Source organism: Calidris pugnax, unplaced genomic scaffold (assembly GCF_001431845.1).
Source record: "Calidris pugnax isolate Ruff unplaced genomic scaffold, ASM143184v1 scaffold102, whole genome shotgun sequence".
Lineage (NCBI taxonomy): Eukaryota > Metazoa > Chordata > Aves > Charadriiformes > Scolopacidae > Calidris > Calidris pugnax.
Window position 1 is genome coordinate 1,984,689 of NW_015090846.1, and position 19,890 is coordinate 2,004,578.

General features: G+C 43.7%; 1 protein-coding gene across 2 annotated transcripts in view; it reads right to left on the minus strand.

The window, feature by feature from the left end:
- Positions 1-19,884, minus strand: part of DDX31 (DEAD (Asp-Glu-Ala-Asp) box polypeptide 31) — a 47,626-nt gene extending 27,742 nt beyond the window's left edge. Inside the window, exons 1-15 of one of the 2 annotated variants that reach the window (XM_014943051.1) lie at positions 19,756-19,884; positions 17,988-18,238; positions 17,729-17,804; positions 17,210-17,253; positions 16,677-16,747; positions 16,055-16,119; positions 15,112-15,156; positions 14,169-14,210; positions 12,413-12,477; positions 11,466-11,585; positions 10,957-11,063; positions 10,395-10,630; positions 9,872-10,048; positions 7,775-7,834; positions 1,826-1,876 (exon numbers count right to left, since the gene is read on the minus strand). In XM_014943051.1, the coding sequence (XP_014798537.1) occupies positions 1,826-1,876; positions 7,775-7,834; positions 9,872-10,048; positions 10,395-10,630; positions 10,957-11,063; positions 11,466-11,585; positions 12,413-12,477; positions 14,169-14,210; positions 15,112-15,156; positions 16,055-16,119; positions 16,677-16,747; positions 17,210-17,253; positions 17,729-17,804; positions 17,988-18,238; positions 19,756-19,815 (1,470 nt within the window). In that variant the 5' untranslated portion in view covers positions 19,816-19,884. Of the gene's footprint in view, positions 1-1,825; positions 1,877-7,774; positions 7,835-9,871; positions 10,049-10,394; positions 10,631-10,956; positions 11,064-11,465; positions 11,586-12,412; positions 12,478-14,168; positions 14,211-15,111; positions 15,157-16,054; positions 16,120-16,676; positions 16,748-17,209; positions 17,254-17,728; positions 17,805-17,987; positions 18,242-19,755 lie in introns of both variants that reach the window. The other variant, XM_014943050.1, reaches the window with a different exon arrangement.
- Positions 19,885-19,890: the final 6 nt, after the last annotated feature.

The window sequence follows — 19,890 nt, forward strand, 5'->3', positions numbered from 1 at the left end:
CACCGCAGGCTTTTTGACATGTGAATGTGACACATTGGCCAACTTTCAGATAATAGGACAGTTTCCCCATCTCAGTGTCTCTCTTTGCCTTTTACATTTTATTTCTATAGAGGCACGTCAGGAACCTGTTTGCTTCCCTTAAAAAAAAAATAAAATAATCTCACAAAGACCTCAAATCAAACATCCCTGGGACTGCCCATGTGGAGCAGGAAGCTCCCTGCTCTGCATTTGGGAGAAAAGCCATACAATAAAAGACGACGGATTCAAATGTGGAGTTGGGCTAAATTGCTGTGTTTCCATTAAAGCAAATCATAGTTGGTTACTGGTCAGAAGAAATCCAAGAGAGATGAGGGAGTAAGTGCTTTCAGCAGCACATGATAGAGGTAGCAATTGTCTTCCCATGTACAACTATGAGGCACTATGAAAACGTTGCTTGAAGCCCCCCCCTAATAATTTATTTCACTGGGAATCAAAACTGCCCAGCCGTTTGCAAGATCTGATAAGGGGTGACATATTTCCCTCCCTTTAACCTCCCCCTATTCTTCCTCCCTCCTCCTCTCTTTCCTGGAAAAATGAACATGCACAGAGATACTGCTCAGAAATGAGCCCTCAGCAGTTTAACTGGAAAAAACCCAACAACCAAAGCCCACTCTAGTGTTTATACCTGTGCCCTCTGGCAAAGTTTCTACTGGCTAGAGGTGTGAGTAAGATGCTGTGAGCAATCTAATTGCTCCCTGCAGGTCCTTGCTCTTGGACACAGCTCTCAGGACAGCTGAGATTTCGCCTTCTGGACACACAGAAGTCTCCCAGGGCTTTAGGTAATTTGCACTGCGTTCTAACACTGGCAACTATATCTTTGGTTAAATTATATTAATATACAGATCTGGGAATTAAAGACTTCACTTCCCCAGCCTTCTCCAACTAGCTAGCTGCTACACAACCTTTTTTAAAAAAAACACAAAATTAAAATCAAATTTGTTACCTGAAGCAATGAAGTAGAAATTAAAAGGCTTTGCTGAGGCTCGGTGACCTGTTCTTTTTAGCCAGGTGTCACCTGATACAGGAGAATCTCTGGATCACTTTTTCCTCAATTCAACTAACCTTTTTTTAATTATAAATCTTTTATAGAAATGAAACCTGCCTCATGCCCCCATATTCTTCTTTGAAATGACAGGCTGCTATTTTTAATGTTCAATCCATCTCCCTTAGTTTCCTTTTTTTTTTTTCCCCTCCCCAAAGAAAGTATTTCTGTCAACAGCAATGCAGCAGTGTTGGGTTTTTTTTCCAGGGGAAACTTGTACGATGCAGTTCTACTGAAAGCTGAATGCTTACAGCTTCCTAGCCCCAGCCCAGCAAAGCCTCACTTGAAACACCCAGGTCATTGCACAGACACTATTGGGCTACTCCATGTTTAACATTAGGATCGTACTCAAATTCCTCAAGGAACTGCCTTCCCAGCAAGCTCAGAAAATTAGAAACACAGAACTGCAAGAGAGATGGCCAGTACTTCACAAGATTTGGCTTCCTGTGGGGGGAAACGGAGGGTGTTTCCTCCCAGCCAGTGGAATATTATTACACAGCTGGTAACACTGGAGTTATTGAAGAGGAAAACAGACTGTCAAAACCAAACATATGACAGCAATGCTGTATCCTAGCAAAACCCGGAGTCCCAGTCCTGCAGTCAGGAACACGTGGGTCTCCCACATCTGTAGGCATCAGCACAAAGCAAACTGCAAAGAAAGAAGGGCTGGACTGGAAAGGGATTTCAGCTGAGCAAGGCAGCACTTAATATACACACACACACATACATACACAGCAAACCTACCTGTACGATCCATGTAACTTGAGGCAGGTCTAGTCCACGTGCTGCAACATCCTTTAACATTAATAAGGAAATTACTTTAGTAAAAATGCTTTGAAGACAACAGCAAAGTAAGACCTCTTCTGGGGTGGCAATTACACCAGGAAACAACTGGCTATGCAAGTGGGAATTTTTTATGTCTAGTTTGGGGAGAGATGGACTGAAGGTCAAAAATAATGTTGAGGGTTTAAAACACAGGAATATTGTTAACAGACTAACACAATAAAAAAATGATCTACTACTATGTCCCAAAGCCTGGAGGATATAAAAACACCTATTTCAGGAGAGTGGTGTTGAATTAGAGCAGTCTGCTGCAGTTCCTTTACATTATATCTGAGAGAATCAACTGTCCTAAGTACCTTTGTTCTTCTGTTTGTTTCGTTGATGAAAACTGATCTGCTCACAGGCACCTACTGCCCAAACAGGGAGAGAGGCAGAATTAAACCTCTGGAAGGCAACACCATTTCTAAGCACACCTTTCTCCACAGGAAGGCTAAGAACTAGAACCAGGCTGCTAATGACGGAGAGGAAAATTGCCATAAATTAAATGGTCAAGGCTCCTAGGCCTTGAGCAGAATGTCCAAAGATGCACTGATCTCCACCTACAAATAATTAGTTGTTTCCTAGGTGATGGTGTGAAGTTAGGGAGCGGATGACTTGCAGGTCACCTGGCCCTACGATAAAAGGCCAACAAACAATTTAGCAGAATCTGCAGGAAGCCAGAGTACAGCTCGAGGAGAGGGGACTGTAGGAGAGCTGTCCCTTAGATTTTCACCCGTCTGGCTTTGATTTGGAGAAATAAAACTCAGCCCCGAAGAAAAGGGTCTGAAGCTGCTGTCAGGAGTGTTATTTGATGTGCCAGCTGGTGAGAAAACCCATCAACTTGGAGAAGGACTTGAATGAGACCCTTTAGTTACCCACAGCCAGCATAGCTTAAAAACATACCCTTTCAAAGAGAAAAGAGTTTAAATACTGCTCAAAATGGAGAGAGAGAGCGCAAACACGTTTCAATCTCCCTTCTTGATTTTCTGTTCATTAGCAATGTCCTCACATACTCCTTGGATTTTACATTCACCACGCGCAATAACAGAGCAGGTGTGCAGATTTAACTCTGTTAGGAAATGTTTTGGAACACATGTATCTTTTAGCTAGTTGCAAAATAGAATATATTAAGAACGTAAGCAGGAGCTTAATGTACTAAAAATGTGTCAGCCACCCACTGAAGTGTTTTCATGCAACTCCCACACACGTTAAAAGACTAGGAAGCTGATGTTTTGGCAGCAAAGGCCTTCCCATAAGCACTAGCCAGGTTGCTTTGTGGCTCCAACTGCAGTAAAAGAGGAGACACTTTCCACAGCGCCCACTCTGAAATAACACACACTTTTGCTCCAACACGCTCATTAAGAAACGACTTGTTCCCAGACTCAGAATGAACAGATGTACAAAAAGCCATTTAAAGGAGGCTGGAGAAAATAAATCAAGAGAAGTCGGGGAACGTGTACAGCAGTTACCAGGATAACAAGATTATAAACTCTACAGCACGATCAGACAGGGCTGCTGACGTCTGATTCCGATCTGGCTGGCTCTGTTATATACCTCCACGCTGACAAGTCTTTGGTCTTTTCCTCCACTGTGCTCCTTCTCACACCCAGCATTCTAGGAAAGGCTGTTTGATGAGAGGGCTCTGACCTTGGGTCAGGGTCAGTTTCCCCCAAAATAAAGAGACAGCCAAGCCGTCCCCGTGATCAGGAGCAGGCACCTCCAACATGGGGAGAAGCAGACAGCAGGGGCAGAGCCAGCCCTCTCATCCATCAAAATTCTTCCCCTCCTTTTCTAAGACACCTTTTCTCAACACCTCTGGCTGGGACACTACTGCTGCAGACAGTATTGTTGGCATGCATTTGCCAAAGCAAGTGGGAAAAATGAAAAGGTTAATAGAAAGCCTAATAAATAGCCAGGGACAACATTTTAGGAGGAGGCTCTCTCCCATCATGAGCCTTGGATTCACTATTGCTTTCATGATGCCACCAACTCCACTCAGCTGTTACTGACAGGTATCAGCAGCTATTCTCCTGGGGTTTAACTTGGCTTTCTTTCAGAAGTATCTTGGGATTTACTGGTAATTGCAGTGTTTTGCAAACTCTCAAAGATTCCTCAGTACCAGTCCACCTGCGTCTCCTGTAGCTCCTTCTCCTCAAACACCCTCGTAGAAAGCAGCAAGGTAGAACCCAGGATAAAAAGTTTGAGTTGATTTGCCTTCCTCTGCTGACAGAGCCCATGAACTTCTTGCTTCTCAGATTTTTAGCAAGTACCTGTGGGTCACCTTACCAGGAAAGGGAATACAACCCAAGCAAAAATTATCTGGTTTTACTAGCACTCCATTTATTCCACACACAGCAGCACCAATCTGCTGCCAGTGCTCTTTCAAGAAGCTCAATAGATTTCCAATGCACTACCCTCCCTTCTTCCACACTGCCCCAGACAGCATTCCCCTTCCACGCGTGACCTCACACCATCATCCCTTAGTAACAAGGAAATCAAGAATATGACACCTCAGCAGGTCACCACCGATTCCCTGCAACGGGAGGGAGAATTAAGTGACCATCTCACAGGAGCAAGGAGAAAATCTACACCAATGCAATTGTAAAAACCCAAATGCCAAGCAAATACAATAATCCGAAGCCTTAACCATGTTCCTGCCCTGATGCCAACTGCACAGTATCAAGGTAGAATCCACCCGAGGAGCCCCAGAAATGCTGCAATTTCTGCTTTTAACATTTCATACAACCAGCCTGTGCTCGTGGTGGTGGGGTACAGAGGGGTGGGTGCAGGGGGACGGAGGGCAGAAAGGCCACACCAAAAGCCAGGCACATCGCCGTGGAAGGTCAGAACCAACACTGCCACAAAAGTTTTGCAAGGGCCTTGGTTTGCTCAGTCCCTCTCACACAATCTAATTAGGGCAAAGGAAATTGCTAAAGTTGCTTTTGAAAGACACTCAATGGTGAGGTCTTGAAGGCTCTGAGCTTGACAATTGGCTGCCTACATGAGGCCTAGAAGTACAGATGGAAGGCAGCTTGCTCAGGTGCCAGGCTGTCAGTTGGATTAAAATGACTCATTTATTTACCAAAGAACCTCACAAAGTGCTTTAGCTAACAGGCAGAGAGGGCCTAACGGCTCTCCAAGCTGGGGAAGAAGCTCTCGCGCCTTCCCGGCCTGCCAAAAGTCATTACTGCCGAGTGTGGAAAGCCATCAGCAGGGTAGAGACCCCCGTCGGCAGGGTGACAGATTGGGCTGCGTAATCAGAGGAGGAAGGAGAGAGCACAGAAGCTGTCAGAGGCGAAAGCTCTTGGCTGGGGCCGCCAGAAAACTGGCAAGATGAGTTAGCGTGACTGAGTAAACAGCAAACAATCTCCAAATGATCTTTCCTCTCTCCCTGGAAGAGATGAACTTGTTTAAAAGGCACATCCCAAAGGAAGGCGCAAAGAACTTCAGTGAAGGAGAGAGAAATAAATCTGGATGAGACCCTCTGAGATACACGGCCCTTCTTTATTTTCTTGTCTGCCAGCTTATATTGTCTGGCAAAAATATTTTATGGAATATATTAATATACATATGACATAGAGCAAATTAATAAAAGGAACAGCAGGTCCCATTGCTTACTAGAGCGGAAAGATGGGTGGAGAACATGGCATAAGGGACAAGGGAAGGACGGTAACGTTATTGGTGTTGCTCTTTTGTGCCCATGAAATTTTGAAACCTGGCTCACCAAAGGCGATTTTGCAGTGAAAAGAACAGAACCACCTTTCTGCAAAACATTTTTGCTGATATGAAGAAAAAGAGTCAGAAAAAGCAATGCCCTCGGAGGCAGGAGGTGGTCACAGTGCCTGGCTGCCCTTTGGACATCTGTGTTGGGGAGGCACCTGTAATGTGGGACTAGCGCAAAGTGTATCTCTATATTAAGGTGTCCATATGGTCCCCATTACTGTGGTAACAGGCCACCTCCTGGTTTCAATGCATTTGTCCTCCCAACATCTCTGTAAGATAGAACAGTGCTACTATCCCCATTTTACAGATGGAGAGCTGAAGCACGGAGAGATTTTGGACTCAGACGCACAACTTACTGTGCTTAACGCGCTAACCATGTGCCAGCTGAGCCACAGTCACCGTAACCGTCAGGATCTGCATCCCTGCCTTGCAGTAAATGCAAAGTAGCTTAGATTGAAACGAAGGAGGGTTAGGATAAATGCATTACCTTACACTACCTTCTTCACAGCAATCTAGGTTAATTCCTGTTACCTCCTCTTTATGACAAGTCAGGAGCAAATGCTCATCTGACATGCGGCCACTTGCCTTGTCATCACAATTCCACATCCACTGGTACGGAGTCTGTGGCAGGAAATCAAACCACATCTCCAGTGTCTCCAGAGGGGAATCCCATCCAGTGGGATTTCTTTATCCAACTTACTCTTCTTCCTACCTTGTCAATAACTGTACATTTCCAGGCAGACTTTTCCTACCATGGGCTGCCTTTCCCCTTCAAACGGTCTCACCCAGGAACTGATATCCCAGTGATTGCAGTGATTGTTTTCTCTTTGTCTAAAAATCGAGCATTTACTGTCTTTAGTCTAAACTCATTAAACTGAAATCTGAGTAACAAAACACGTCCCTGAAATTTCTCAGTTATAGACAGCATGTGCATGAAGGATAAGAAAGCTTAGCTATTTATTATTTTGAATTTGTTGAACAGTTTTAATCTTCAAAACACTTAACCTACACCACTGAATGCTGAAGCTCTGCCTATCCTCCTCAGTTAAGTCACTTCAGTATTACCTCTGCATATAGGGAAACCAAGTTATAGTTGTTACACTTACGCATTGCAATGCTGCATTTTGACCTTGATCAAATCATTGAAAGGTTGTTCACAGAAGCAGGACCAAAACTACCATGTAACAAGTACAATTTTACAGGTGATAAAATATGTAATTTGGCAGCACTAAATCAAACACTCCTATATACGGCAGTCCTGTTTTGATAAAATTCAGGCCCAGCTCTCTGAATAAAAAAAAAAAATAAATCACAACTGGTTTCCTTTAAGCATCATGTGCTGCAAGAACAGGAGTCATTTCAGAGCTGGAGAGGGTTTCTCAGCTCTAATTACTCCCGATCGCTGTAATTTACAAGTTTGCGGTGGGTAGAAATCGCCAAGATTCACACATTTTCAGATCAACAGCTGCCACTATTAGAGAGCAAATCGTGCAGCCTTCTGCACCACTGCAGCAGGGTAGCTGTGGCACCAACAGGTCAGAAACGAGAAGCGGAAGGTGCCACCACAACACAAGGGTGCCAGCAAACTTCAGCAGAGGACAAGAATTTTTCCCTCAGCACCCTTGAAGGAAGCTTGAAGGGCAAAGCATGGAGAGCAGCAGAGCATGTTGCATTACTAGTGACACCATTCTCTGGTTGGGCTTCCCTTCCATCCCCACAGGTTTTTGTTTTTAACCTTGGGGTAGTCATGAAGATGGGAAATAGCACATTACATCCAATTTAACTGGCAGTTATGGGGTGTACTACAAATTAGGACTGCGTTCTACTGACTGCATGTAGAGGGCAAGGTTCCAGCTCCAAATGAACAGATTTTTCCAGACATAAGACCATGCAAAATACTAAGAGGCCTCTTGTATAAGACATGCACTTTTTCTGTACACGGTACCTTGCAGCAAAAGATCATACAGCAGTTTGCAGAGAAGGCACCAGGCCTCATTTAAACATGTGAGATGCAGGAAAAGGAGATGACTTTCCTCAAGGTCAGACAATGAGCTTGAATTAGAGCTCAGTGCCAAATCCTCTGTTCTACCATCAGATATCAGACAAGCCTATTAGCACGGAGCTGCAAAGGCACTCCAAGTTACTTACAGTGCAAAGCAAGATGCCGGTCTTGGATTTTAGGAATTCCTGGAAGACCTCTGTTCTTTCCTAGAGGATTGAAAGAGAAAAATGAAAAGAGTGCTTATGCACATGACAATCAAACGTACAGCAAATCAGCTAATGCAATAAATTACCAACTATGCCTCATTCACTATAACACGAATAGCTTCAAAAACAAAGGAATTGATTTCATGAGTTCCAGTCAAACTCTTTCTGCAAATGGACAGAAACCTATGGCATGCAACAAGGTGGTCCTGGGTAAGAAGGCACAGTGTCTGGGGCAAGCCTGAATGCATTTAGTCAATGCAGGTTTCCCACAGCCCCCACTTCTCACAAGAGCTCAGGGTCCCAGGCAGGGCTATCCACAGCCCCCAGATCCCCCCACCAGCAGTCTGAGCTTCTGAGCCCCAGAACTGCAGGAACCTGCCACTCCAGCTCCTCACTTACCTTCAAAAGCCTCTGGCTTTGTCAGTCCCAAAACCTTCCTAAACCCACTCCGGTTAATTTAACTAACTAGTCTGGGGTGGTTTTTTTTCTTGATAAAAGCAATAGAAACTGATTCTCCAACACACACTACATCACAATGATACCAGCTATCACACAAGACAATCTCTGAGCACTAGTAACTGAAGGTCTCAGCAGCATTTGGTCTTCGCTTGCCCGTAGCGCCTGCCCACCGACACTCCCTCTCCTTTGCTGTGGGAAACTACTGCACACTCACTCCCTTCACCTGATTAAATTCATTCTTTTCAGATCTCAGGCTGTCTCTGGCCTCAGAAACACCATACCCCTTTCCTTCCTGTTCCTTTTGCTTCCTCCTTCCAAAATATCCTTGTTTCCATGTTTCAAGCCTTCTTCCTCAGAGTTCTAGCTAGGGGTTAAGTGAATGGCCTGCTATGTTGATGATATAGAAGAAACCTTACGTACTTGACTCCCAGCTAGAGGTACTGTTCTGGGAAAGAAGGGAAACTTGGGCCTTGCTGACACACTGAACCCTCTGCTGACAAAAATTAAAGAAGAGAGCACGCTGTATCTTGTTGACAATGACAGCAGCCGTGCTCAGCAGTACCATATGGGATCCACAATTTAGCTCCATTAATGCTCTTAATTTGAAGACATCAAGCACTAATTACACACTGGGTACTAAAAAGGCAAAACCCTTCCCCTGGTGCCAGCTACTTAGTGGTGTTCTGTTGGCTTAACAGCTGGTCAGGGTAGAGTTGGGCCAGACCAGGCCTGCTCACTCGCTCAGGCAGGCAGGTTGAGGAAAGGCCAGACTGCAGGGACAGCAAAGCACATGTTTCTGGTCTCCACAGGATGGGAATGAGAGAGAAAAACAATGGCTCTTCACCTCTTGCTTCATCAGAAGAGCTCTGTTCATTTACTATCTCTGCTGCACAGCTCAGAGTAGAGCGGTAACTCTCTCCATCACAGACCAAGGGCAGGAGCAGGGACTGAGCTTTCAAGGGAGGTCCCTCAGCTACTAAGAGAAACACTGCAATGACAGGTCATTTGACACTCTTCTCCTGGCCTCCCAGTCTTCTGCAGCAAGCTCAAATCTCATAACTCAGGCCCATCCAGGTAAAACCTAGGCCTATTTTGAGGTAATCACTTATTGCTATTATTCCATACCACGGAAAAGAGCAGTCTGTCAAGACTCTGTTCTTCAAAACCAAAGCCAAACTGCTCCATCCTCATCTAATGTGGGCAACTTATCAGGCCATAATGTTTTGAGGCTTAGATGAGGTTTTCCTTTGGCATTAAAAGCCCATCCTGACTGCACAAGGGAGAATCATGGATATATAAATGGTTTAAGTGCGCCCACTGGGAATACTGAACGGCTGCCTCAGCCTGCTGAAATAACACCTCTTGCCTCTTCAGCTGTGTTTTTCAGATATAGCTACCAAGGTACTTTCCAGAAGTGGGACAATATTCTTATTCTCATTAGCAGATGGAAGACTGAGGCCCCTAGAGGTGAAATGACTCTCTGTCCTCTCCTCTGCCCTCCTCCCCAAAATAACCACACAATAAATCATATGGAATAAGGAATAAAACCGTATAATCTGACATTTGGAGAGTGCTTACTTCCTGTTCCATGTTGCCGTGCAGTCGTAGAAACTGTAAGTGTGCAGAGGACACAGGTGACCGTTCAGGCTGTTCTGACTCTAGCCCTCCTGAAAGAACCTTTAGGAGGAGTTCATAGTGAAATTCCACTTGTTCACAGCTGGAGAAAAAGATGATCATCTTGTGGTGTTTTTCAAACTGCAAGATAAACAAGAAAATTGCACATGGCCATTTCCACAGGCTTCTCCCAATTCCCTGATCATTGTAAGATGTAGGTGGCTGCCACTTCTGGATATATGACTATCCAGGAAAGGATTACAGAGTTTGACACCAGATACTGAGCCCACAAAAGTACAAGTACATGCTACACAGGTTTCTCACTGCCAGCATGTGAGACACAACAGCAGCTCAGCTCTCTGGTGGCTCCCTATACTCTAGATGCACTTCAAAGCCAGAGATCTAATCCATGCTATCCTTGACAGAGTAACAGATAAAGGAGGTGGAAAGGACAAAGGGCTACTTAGTAATACAAACAGAGTCTCACCTTGCATTTTTCAAGGATGAAAGCTGCTAACGTGACAAGCCTCAATTTGCTGGGAACCATCATGACATACTGCTTGAGCTTCTCTGGAACAGCGAAGTTTTCCTGGTCCATGCAGTTTGATGAACTACTGGGTTCTCTGTCCGTTTGCGATGCCGGTTTGAGCCCCTTCTGGATTTCATCTGCTATGGAAATGCTGACGGGGTCATTCAAACTGATATCGGCCAGCCGTGTTACTCCTGAATCAGAAAATGAAAAAAACATGAGGTCCAGTCTGGGGTGCTGCTGGGGAGGGTGATGATATATTCTCATAAAAAAAAAAAAACAACCCAACTAACACAATTTCAGTAAAAAGCAGTGAAGGGTGAGGAACTGATGAGCCATGCCTCAGACACTGGCAGAACACCTCCACTTACAATGAGTGTCATAAGCCCAAAGAAATCAATAGACATTATTCCACTTCTGCAAAGGGTTTCAGATTGGGCTGTAATATATTCACATTCAACCATTTTGAAGTTGCCTGTGTGTTATTTACCTAAAGGAGACACCATCTTCTATAACCTACCTTCCGTGAGGGTGGCTGAGAGCAGAACATTCTGACGTGTCTCTCTCTGGGCATTTAAAGCATTGAGTATCACAGCTACATCCTTCTCAAAGCCCAGGTCCAGGATCCTACAAAAACAGCAGAAGTGATTAAAGGTGCCGTAGGAAGGAACGAGGAGGCAGTCTTAAGGCTACATGAGCCAAGTAGGAATAGGGAAAGTGCTAAAGCTGATCAGATCTTGGGCTAATCCAGCTTCATGTTCCATCTTCAACTTTTGCCAGGGTCAGACATGTCAGAAGACACTGAGAGAATCTCTGCAATGAATAATTGTACAGTAATCTGTCCAAAGGGGACATTTCTTCCTAATCCCAGACATCTGGTGCTTGGCTGAGGCCACTGAGCATGAATGGTTTATGACACTGTGTGTGCACTTTCTCTCGTATTTTTTTAAAAAATATTTAGTGAGGTATTGAATATAGACACAGAGGGTATCATAATTATTTTCTGTAACTAAACACTCAGAAGTTTACCTGTCTGCTTCATCAATAATCAGCCACTGAGTGCGACGGAAATGAATACATTCTGTGGACTTGATGTGGTCAACCAGGCGACCAGGAGTTGAAATGAGGATATTTATCCCTTTACGTAATCTGTTTAGATTTAAAACAAACAATTAAATCCACAACCAACCAAACCAACAAAAAACATCAAAACAAGACCCCCAAAACATATAGGTTAGCACTAACTCTGGAATAGGAACTTAGAGTGAGGAACTGGAATGTACAGAGGAAAAAATCTTGGCCGCAGTAAAATTAGCAGGGACAGTATTTTCTCACTGATTAAAAATTAAATTTCTTGTATAGCTAAATTTTATCCTTGATCATCACCGATAGGCATTGATAGGCATACTCAATGATAAAGACATAGTAGAAAGAAATATTAATAATATTTTAAAAATTTAAAACACCAAAGCTAGATTTTCTTTTCTAATTGAGTACTTTTTTTTTTTTACTGTCAAGAGTAAACTTCTTTTGCTGTATGCTTATACATTGAGAAATGAAAATTCCATTTTGGATTACCAGCTTACAATTCAATTCTTGAAAAGGGAAAAGAAAGAGACTTTTAACACCAGGAAATCTCTTCTCCAGAAAGCAATTTCCCCCATAACAAATACTGTAGACAGCACTCGGTGGTAAGCAAATACAGGTGTTTGTCAGAAGAGGAAAAAAAAATACTGACACAAGAGATCATCTTCTCAGAAGGCTCATCAACATTTTAGAAATAGATCCAACTGGGGGAAGTGAATACTTCCTGCTGACCCAGGCACTGTGTCTGTGTACGATCCAGGGGGATCACAGCTTGATCCAAACTCGCAATCCTCTCTCCCAGTAAGAAAAGCACTCTAAAGAAGAGTAACAGATATAAAGGCTGTAGAGCAGAAGGACCCAAAATACAATTTAAGAAGTTGGCTTCCTACCTGGCTTTTTCCGATTTTCTCTTTTCTCCCCCCATTAGCACTCCAGGCACAATCCAGGCAAATGGCTACAGAAAGGAAAACCAAGACCAATATAGATTCTTCTTAATAAAGAGACAAGGCCTAATCCAAAAATTATGTTTCCTGGCAAAAAGAGAAAGGACTGGGGCTGACAGCAGTGTGCATCTGATTTGATCTAACAGATACAGCCTCCATGCACTCTCTCACCCACAGCTACATATCAATGGCACCTTTGGTTCTAGCCATGTAACTCGCTTCCCACATCGTTGAGGAAGATAGAAATGCAATCATTTTTGCACCACTTCCAATCATATAATAATAATTCTTTTCCTTCTCCCCACGTAGCCTAAATGTTCAAAGACAAGCTACAATGCCATTTCTTCATCTTGCCTTTAAGCAATATCTTCCTGTGGCCAAGGAAAATTTAAGGAAAACACAGGACCTATAAAGTTTACATATACATCCACAGACCTACATGCACACAGTCACTGTGTCTGGGAACATTAAATGTCAGTCTCATTGATACTGGCAGGAGTTTTTGCCTCTTACTTTAATGAGGTCCAACCCTTCATTGAATCCAATATTGCCCAGTGTTTACAGGGGAGATAATCAAAGCACGGTACTGCCACTGCCTCGCTCGAAGGAAACGCAGGGCAGAAGCAGCACAGCTTGTAAGGATTGCACAAATGCATGACTGGCAAATAGGCTTAAGTTTGCACAGGTCACTGCTTGCCAGAAACGCTCCAACAAAATAGCTTCTACAAAAAGAGTTCCTTTAAAAGGTTTAAAATAAGGTAGATGTCTAAGCAAGATCCATACAATATCAACTCAGCAGCTGGCATTAGAGTTATTGCATCAAGAGCAGCTCAACTTTTCCTCTCTCTCAGTAATTACACAATCACATCACACCCTTCAGCCATCCAGCCCTTCCAGGGTCCAGTCACACCACAATCTAAATCTTCTGCTTTGGGTCACTACGACAGTTTACACTGACTTGACAGTTACTACCCATTATATGTAACAAAGAAAAGCTAAAGGAGAGTCAATCCAGACTTCATCCTTTCAAGGACATCAAAAGTCCACTCATAATAACTTCTAATTACTATGGAAGAAGACTGAAGTACTTTAAACCTCAGTATGACAACAAAATATTACTTGATAATTCCAGCACCAAAAAAGACTTGGAAAGTGCTTTATTCTTTCAAAGAAAAAAGAGAAGAGGGAGCAGCACTATGGATCAGATAAATGATTTATACCCATGGTAAGATACTCTGCCTCAATTAAAAGGAAAGCACTATCATTTAATGATTTTAAAAGCCTTTTAATTTCTCCAGCCATTCAATTGGCAAAGCACTTCACCAAGTTCTACTCCCCATCTGAAACCCATCTGTCTAGTATTAGTTTCAGTAAAACGGTCCGTGTCATTGTGAGAGTTTCCATTCATAACTCAGGCTGAAACAATGGCAGGTTCTTTGAAATCAACTATGCTTGTTTATGAAAACATGTGCAACTAAGGTGCCATAATTAATCACTTAGTTGTTCATTTAATAGTTTAAAACATGCCATAGGGAAATCACACTTAAAGGCACTTAAAGACAAGCAGATTTATCTTTAAGCACAACGTATCTTGCCAGATGCTGGATTTCCTTAAACATGCAGTTGAATTCACACGAATGAAGTTGTTCAGCATCCAACAGCAAGAGGCTCAAGGAATAAAAACAGGGCAATGAATTCTTACCTTAAGTAGTTTCTGCATTGTATCAAAACTCTGGAGTGCAAGCTATGGAAATCAACACAAGAAGGTGAGCTCTGAAAAAGTCCCCGGACTACAAAAAGACTACAGCCCCTTTGGCTCAAAATATAAGATAATCTAGTTATGTATATTATCAGAGTTCTAAATACATCCTTAATTTTTCTTTGAGAAGCTGTGTATTATTTTATTCTTTTGCATAATCCTTCTTTTATCATCTTTGGACCTGTTCAGAAACCTCTCTCCTGGTGCAGCTCCACAAGCCAGCTCCTACGACAGTACAAAAATCTGCTGGCAAATAATATAAATCAAATAAAAGAGAGTTCAGTGGAGAAACCAACTCTTGATAGTCTCATCTTCAGCATTCACTTACGGATTTGAAAATAGGGCTTTAAAAATGAAACATTTGTATAAACCTACACATTCGCAAAGCTGATTTCATTGGTTATACTCCATGCCCTGTGTGAGCTAGGCAAGCTTCTCCCATGCACTGAGCTAGAGAGCTTCTCCAGTCTTCCCAACTACTTCCCACTGTCCTTACGGATTTGAAAACAGGGCTTTAAAAATGAAACATCTGTATAAACCTACACATTCACAAAGCTGATTTCATTGGCTATACTCCATGCCCTGTGTGAGCTAGGCAAGCTTCTCTCTCCCATGCACTGACCTAGAGAGCTTCTCCAGTCTTCCCAACTACTTCCCACTGTATGAGGAAAACTTAAGAGATTCCTTCTCTCTCACTTTGGTATGGCATGAAACAAAAATGACACCATGCATCCAGAGAGCAAACTCTCTTCTGGGCAGTCAACATCTGAGCAAAATGACAGACATTTCCTAAGACAGTCCTCGGTGGACCCACAGCTACACACTAAAAATCAGGGTTCAAACACCCAAATCCAGATAGAATCAGAAAGAAAAAAATGCCACCTACCTCTCTCGTTGGGACTAATATGAGTGCATAAGGCCCATCACTGCGCTGCAAACAGAGAAGGTGAGAGATCCACTATGAAGAATGTGGCACTGACACACAGAGAGCTTTCACTTCTAACTGTTATGAGCTGACCAACTGAATTCTGAAGGGCTTTAGTACAAATCTGTACAATTCTTATACTTCTGAGCTGCAGAAACACTCTCATGTTTGAGTGAATTCTCAAAGGCTTTAGTACAAATCTGTACACAACAGTATGGGGAATTCCCCTCCCAGCTTTAAAAAAACCACAAAAAATCAAGTCTTTCAAATACCAATCCTGCATTGCCTTCTCTTTCCTGCTTGGAGACCTACTCACAGTCACACCCAACACTTTATTCCATATGCATATTGCTTAATTCTTATGTTTCTGAGCTGCAGAAACACTCTCATGTTTGATGCACACCAACAATCTGTAGGGAGCAGCTGCAGAAAGTAACAGTCCAGGATGGGCTGGAAATATTTCAACCCGTAAGGAAAGTCAGGATGATCTCTTTCCAAAAAACGCACAAGAGATGGCAGATCTGCAGCAGCATTTTCTGGTCAACAAGATGATCCAAATTGGGAGCAATTATTAAATCTCATTCCATGTCAAAGATTAGAAACTTATTAGTCCTAAAAGCATGGCAGTAACCTTTGATTTCGGTTCTCCCAGCTTCCAGAACATTGCCTCTCCTGTGCTTTAAATTCTCCAAACATGACAATTTAGCCTGGTTATCTGCGGCACGAAGTAATGGGGAATGTGTAACATCGTTCTTGTATCATCTGTATCTAACAGCACAGAAGGATCACATAAGCCACACAAACAAATAAGAAGAGAGAATGCTCGACTACAAGATAAGAGCTGGATTTCATTTTTATTAATCTTAATATCAAAAGCAGGTATATTTAATTCTATTGCAGCTACCTGTATTTTGGATTCCATTCCTTGCAAAGACTGTACAAGCGGAACCCCATAGGCAAGAGTTTTACCTTTTAAAAAGGGAGAAAATTAGAAAACTTTCCATCAAAAAAAAAGTGTCAATTACAGCACTCCAGCAAATTAAAGTAACACTCATCCTACCATTCTTAAACTGAGGTCAGAGTCTGTAAAAGCTTTAATTAAGTAGAAAGTTTCCAGACCAGAAGATTGATAAGCAATTCACCAAAGGGTTAAATTAAAAAACAGGCAGTGGTGTCCCACTAAGATCTATCTAAATAAATATTCCCACCCACCCAAGGAAACCCAGACATAGTTTGCTGTAGGCACAGAAGTTTGGATGATAAGAGTGTGTGCTGCTCAGCTCTGCTGCCCCTGCATCTGCATCCCCTCAGCAGCCTTGGAATAGGCCCACTGGCAGCTGCACATCAACACTCAGTCCCACCGCTGCAGAAGTTTGCACAGCATCTGTCTGTGTCACCAGAGTCCCACGTCAGGCTTCCCAGCCTGTCACTTCCATCAGCTGTACTGGGAACGTGAAGGTTTGGGTCTGTATTGGGGATCCAGTTTCATACACCCCAGGGAGGGAGCCCGACAATTAAACACTGACCTGAACCAGTCTGAGATCTCACTAGAGCATCTTTGCCTTGCAGGAGCACGGGAATTGTTTGCTTCTGAACACTGTGTAACAAACAAACCAGGTAAGGAAATACAAACACAACACAGGATACAGCCCTAGTGTTTTAACATACAGTGACTGTTTCAAAACTGTTTACCCCAAATTCCACACATCCATCTCTGCTGTGTAGCTACATCAGTAGATGTGATTTTTAAGGGAAGTCTCTAGATAGACATTAGATGTGATAAGTGGAAACCAGCTAATTTTATGATTCAAGTACCAAATTAGAAGGCAGGACTCCAAGGTTCCACCTTCAGCTGTGAAAACTGACTTACTGTGCTACATAAGTAACAAATCAAAAGTTATTTCTCATCTCAAATTTTGAAAGCAACAAACCCTATGGCAATTGGGACAGTTCCCCAGGTACTGTGGTCTTCACAATCCAACTACAGATAATGAAACAATCATAAATGATTTGCTTTAAAGGGTACTGAAGTGCAAAGTCTATGTAACAATTTGCTTACCTGGTCATGCTAGTTATCTTTAGGACGGTGTTTATTGTGGAAATCTAGAGAAATAATAAAGAGCAGTAAGCAGGTTTCATTGTCAAACTGTTTCTTTTGTTAGTTTTTGTAGTGCAAGATAAAGCAAAATCCAGAAAACTGATGCTTATTCTCTACATTACTGGCCCAGGGCAACTGGATGTAAAAGTTCCCACATCCTCAAAATACTTCTTAGTTAATCAGAATTACACCATTGCTGGTACATCACAAAATATTAGAAAATATTGCACTCTCAAATAGTTTTTTTGTGGGTTTTTTTTGGTATCACAACTGCAAAGAGGGAAGGGTGCTGGGACAGTGTGTTTGGGGACGTGTCAGGACACCGGCCAGCACATTGAGCTAACAGACTGCAGCAAAATCAGGCAAAGAACTGGCAAGCCTGTCTAAGTCACCAGGAATAAAAGTCTCCCTATCTGTGCTCTAACCTGCTTCCCACCCAAATAAGGACATTTCAAGGCACACAGCCTTCCTGCCACTCACCAGGTGGGGATGAAGGTCCAACTGGCTAAAAGAATCTGTAGTAAAAACATTTTCTTGCACCTGCTGCACTGCTTTTCTGAGTTAGGGGAAAGAAAACAAAGCATCAGGTGTGGTTAAAAATGCTACAAGAATATTCTATGTAAGCAGCAATGATAGTACTTGTACCAAGCAACTACTCTGCCCAAGCAAGGGCAAGAATTCAAGACACTAAATTTCAAGGCATTGAAAGGGTGTTTTTCCTCCCATTTGTCTAAAATACCTGTGAATTTCCGGGATATCGGGGTTGTTTTTAAACAGGCTGGATGTCTTAATGGAAGGTTTGCTTTTCTGGCTTTCATTTTGTTTCCCAGTCAACTGCTTCTTAGGAAGAGGTTTTTGTGATGAACTTCCCTTCTCCTTGATGTCAGCTTCTGTAGCACATTTCTTGAAGGTGCTTATTGATGGTTTACGCTTACGTTTCAAAGGGGGGTTTCCATGTGGTGACTGGAGCTTTCTCTTCAGAGGACCAGACTGCTTTAATGTTAACAAACAAACCAGACAGCAAGTATTCATTAATGACTGAGAATTAACAACATGATATCATGCTGAACACAAACATCATCCCACAGAAAGATCCCTTATTTTCAGAATCCCCTACCCCATGATGAAAGAAACTAAGTTTGATTTTTGCAGCTAGACAGTTCCTACTCTAACAGACTCACCCCTACGCCTGAGACCTCTGAACACCGGTGAAATGCAAAGAGAAATCTAGAGTCATATATAGTGCTCATCTCTGCAGGATTTCATCTGGCTTCTCCAGTAACTGAGCAGAACACGCTTCAAAAATCTCTCTCAAAAGCTCTGCAAATCTCCTGATTACATTAAAGCCATCCCTGTAGGCCTCCTTTCCTGGGCAGGAGGCATGGCCTGTACTTCTCTCCAACTTATGCTTCTGCCAACTTTCAGCATTCCTGAGCTCTTTTTTAATTTTTCTGAAGCAACCAGTTTATTTTACTAATCTTCCAATCATCTTAAGAGAAGCTTTTGCTCTCCCCATATCCCTTATTGATGGTAACAAAGAAAATTCATTTTCTTTGGTCCCCAGAGCCCTTCAATGTCCCTCAGCCCCTTTTCCCTCAGCTTGTTTTTCCCCGATGCAATTGCAAAAGTCCTGAAACGTGTGAAGCACCAGCACAATCCTGCCCCACTTTTTTCTCTCTTCTCCACTCCCAGCTGCACAATCTGATTTTCTTTGTCCTCCCGGAAACCAGCTGTTCCCAAGCTCTATTACTTCTTTTTCACTTGTTTCTTCACATTTTTAGCAACCACCCAAATAACCAACCTCCAACCACCAACACTCGCAATCAGAAAAAGGACGGGGGTGCTGCCCTACCTCATAGAACCCCTTATAACCTGGGTAAACCCTGCCAAAGACTTAACTCTCACGTGCTTTTGCACAGTATTTTACAAGCGGTTTCAAAATTGAGAATAATAGTTGAAAAAAACCACCAGAATTACTGTAACAATAACTTTGAGAACACCTATTCAACCCATTCTTGCTCTCCTTCTGAGCGTAAAGCACTTATTCCTGCAGCTCGTAGCATCCCCACAAGCGTGAGTTTACTCTAAAAAAGACCTCCCCTCCCTGACAGCCTTTCAAAGCGTCTCCAAAGGAGGCAGGGGCCTGTCGGAGCGCTCCCCACCAGCGACCAGCCCCAGCGAGGCAGCAGCCTCCAGGGCGGCGGGGGGAGCCCGGGCCCGTCCGGCTGCAGCCCCTTCAGGGGGATCAGACAACCTGGGCCCCGCCGAGGCCTCCCCCTCCACAGCCGAGGGCCGGGCCCACCCCGTGCGGACACCAACCCCGTTTGGGGATGTGTGTGTGGAAAAAAAAAGCCAAAAACTCCATTTAGTAACTTTTCAGGCGCTGGCTTCCCCCCCAACCCTCCCCACTCCCCCGGGCCAGCCGCCACGCGGTGCCCCCCCGGCCCAGTCAGGGCAAGAGCCGGCACCCGGGGCCGAGCCCCCCGGCCTCCCCCGGCCCCACATACCCGGCTGGGGCCCCGCGGCGCCGAGCTGAGGTTGAGGAGCAGCGTCCCTCCCGCCGCCATGGCCCGCCGCCTCCCGCAGGGCCCCGGGGCCGCCCCTGGGGCCAGGCCCAGCCCGCGAGGGCGGAGGGGAGGCGG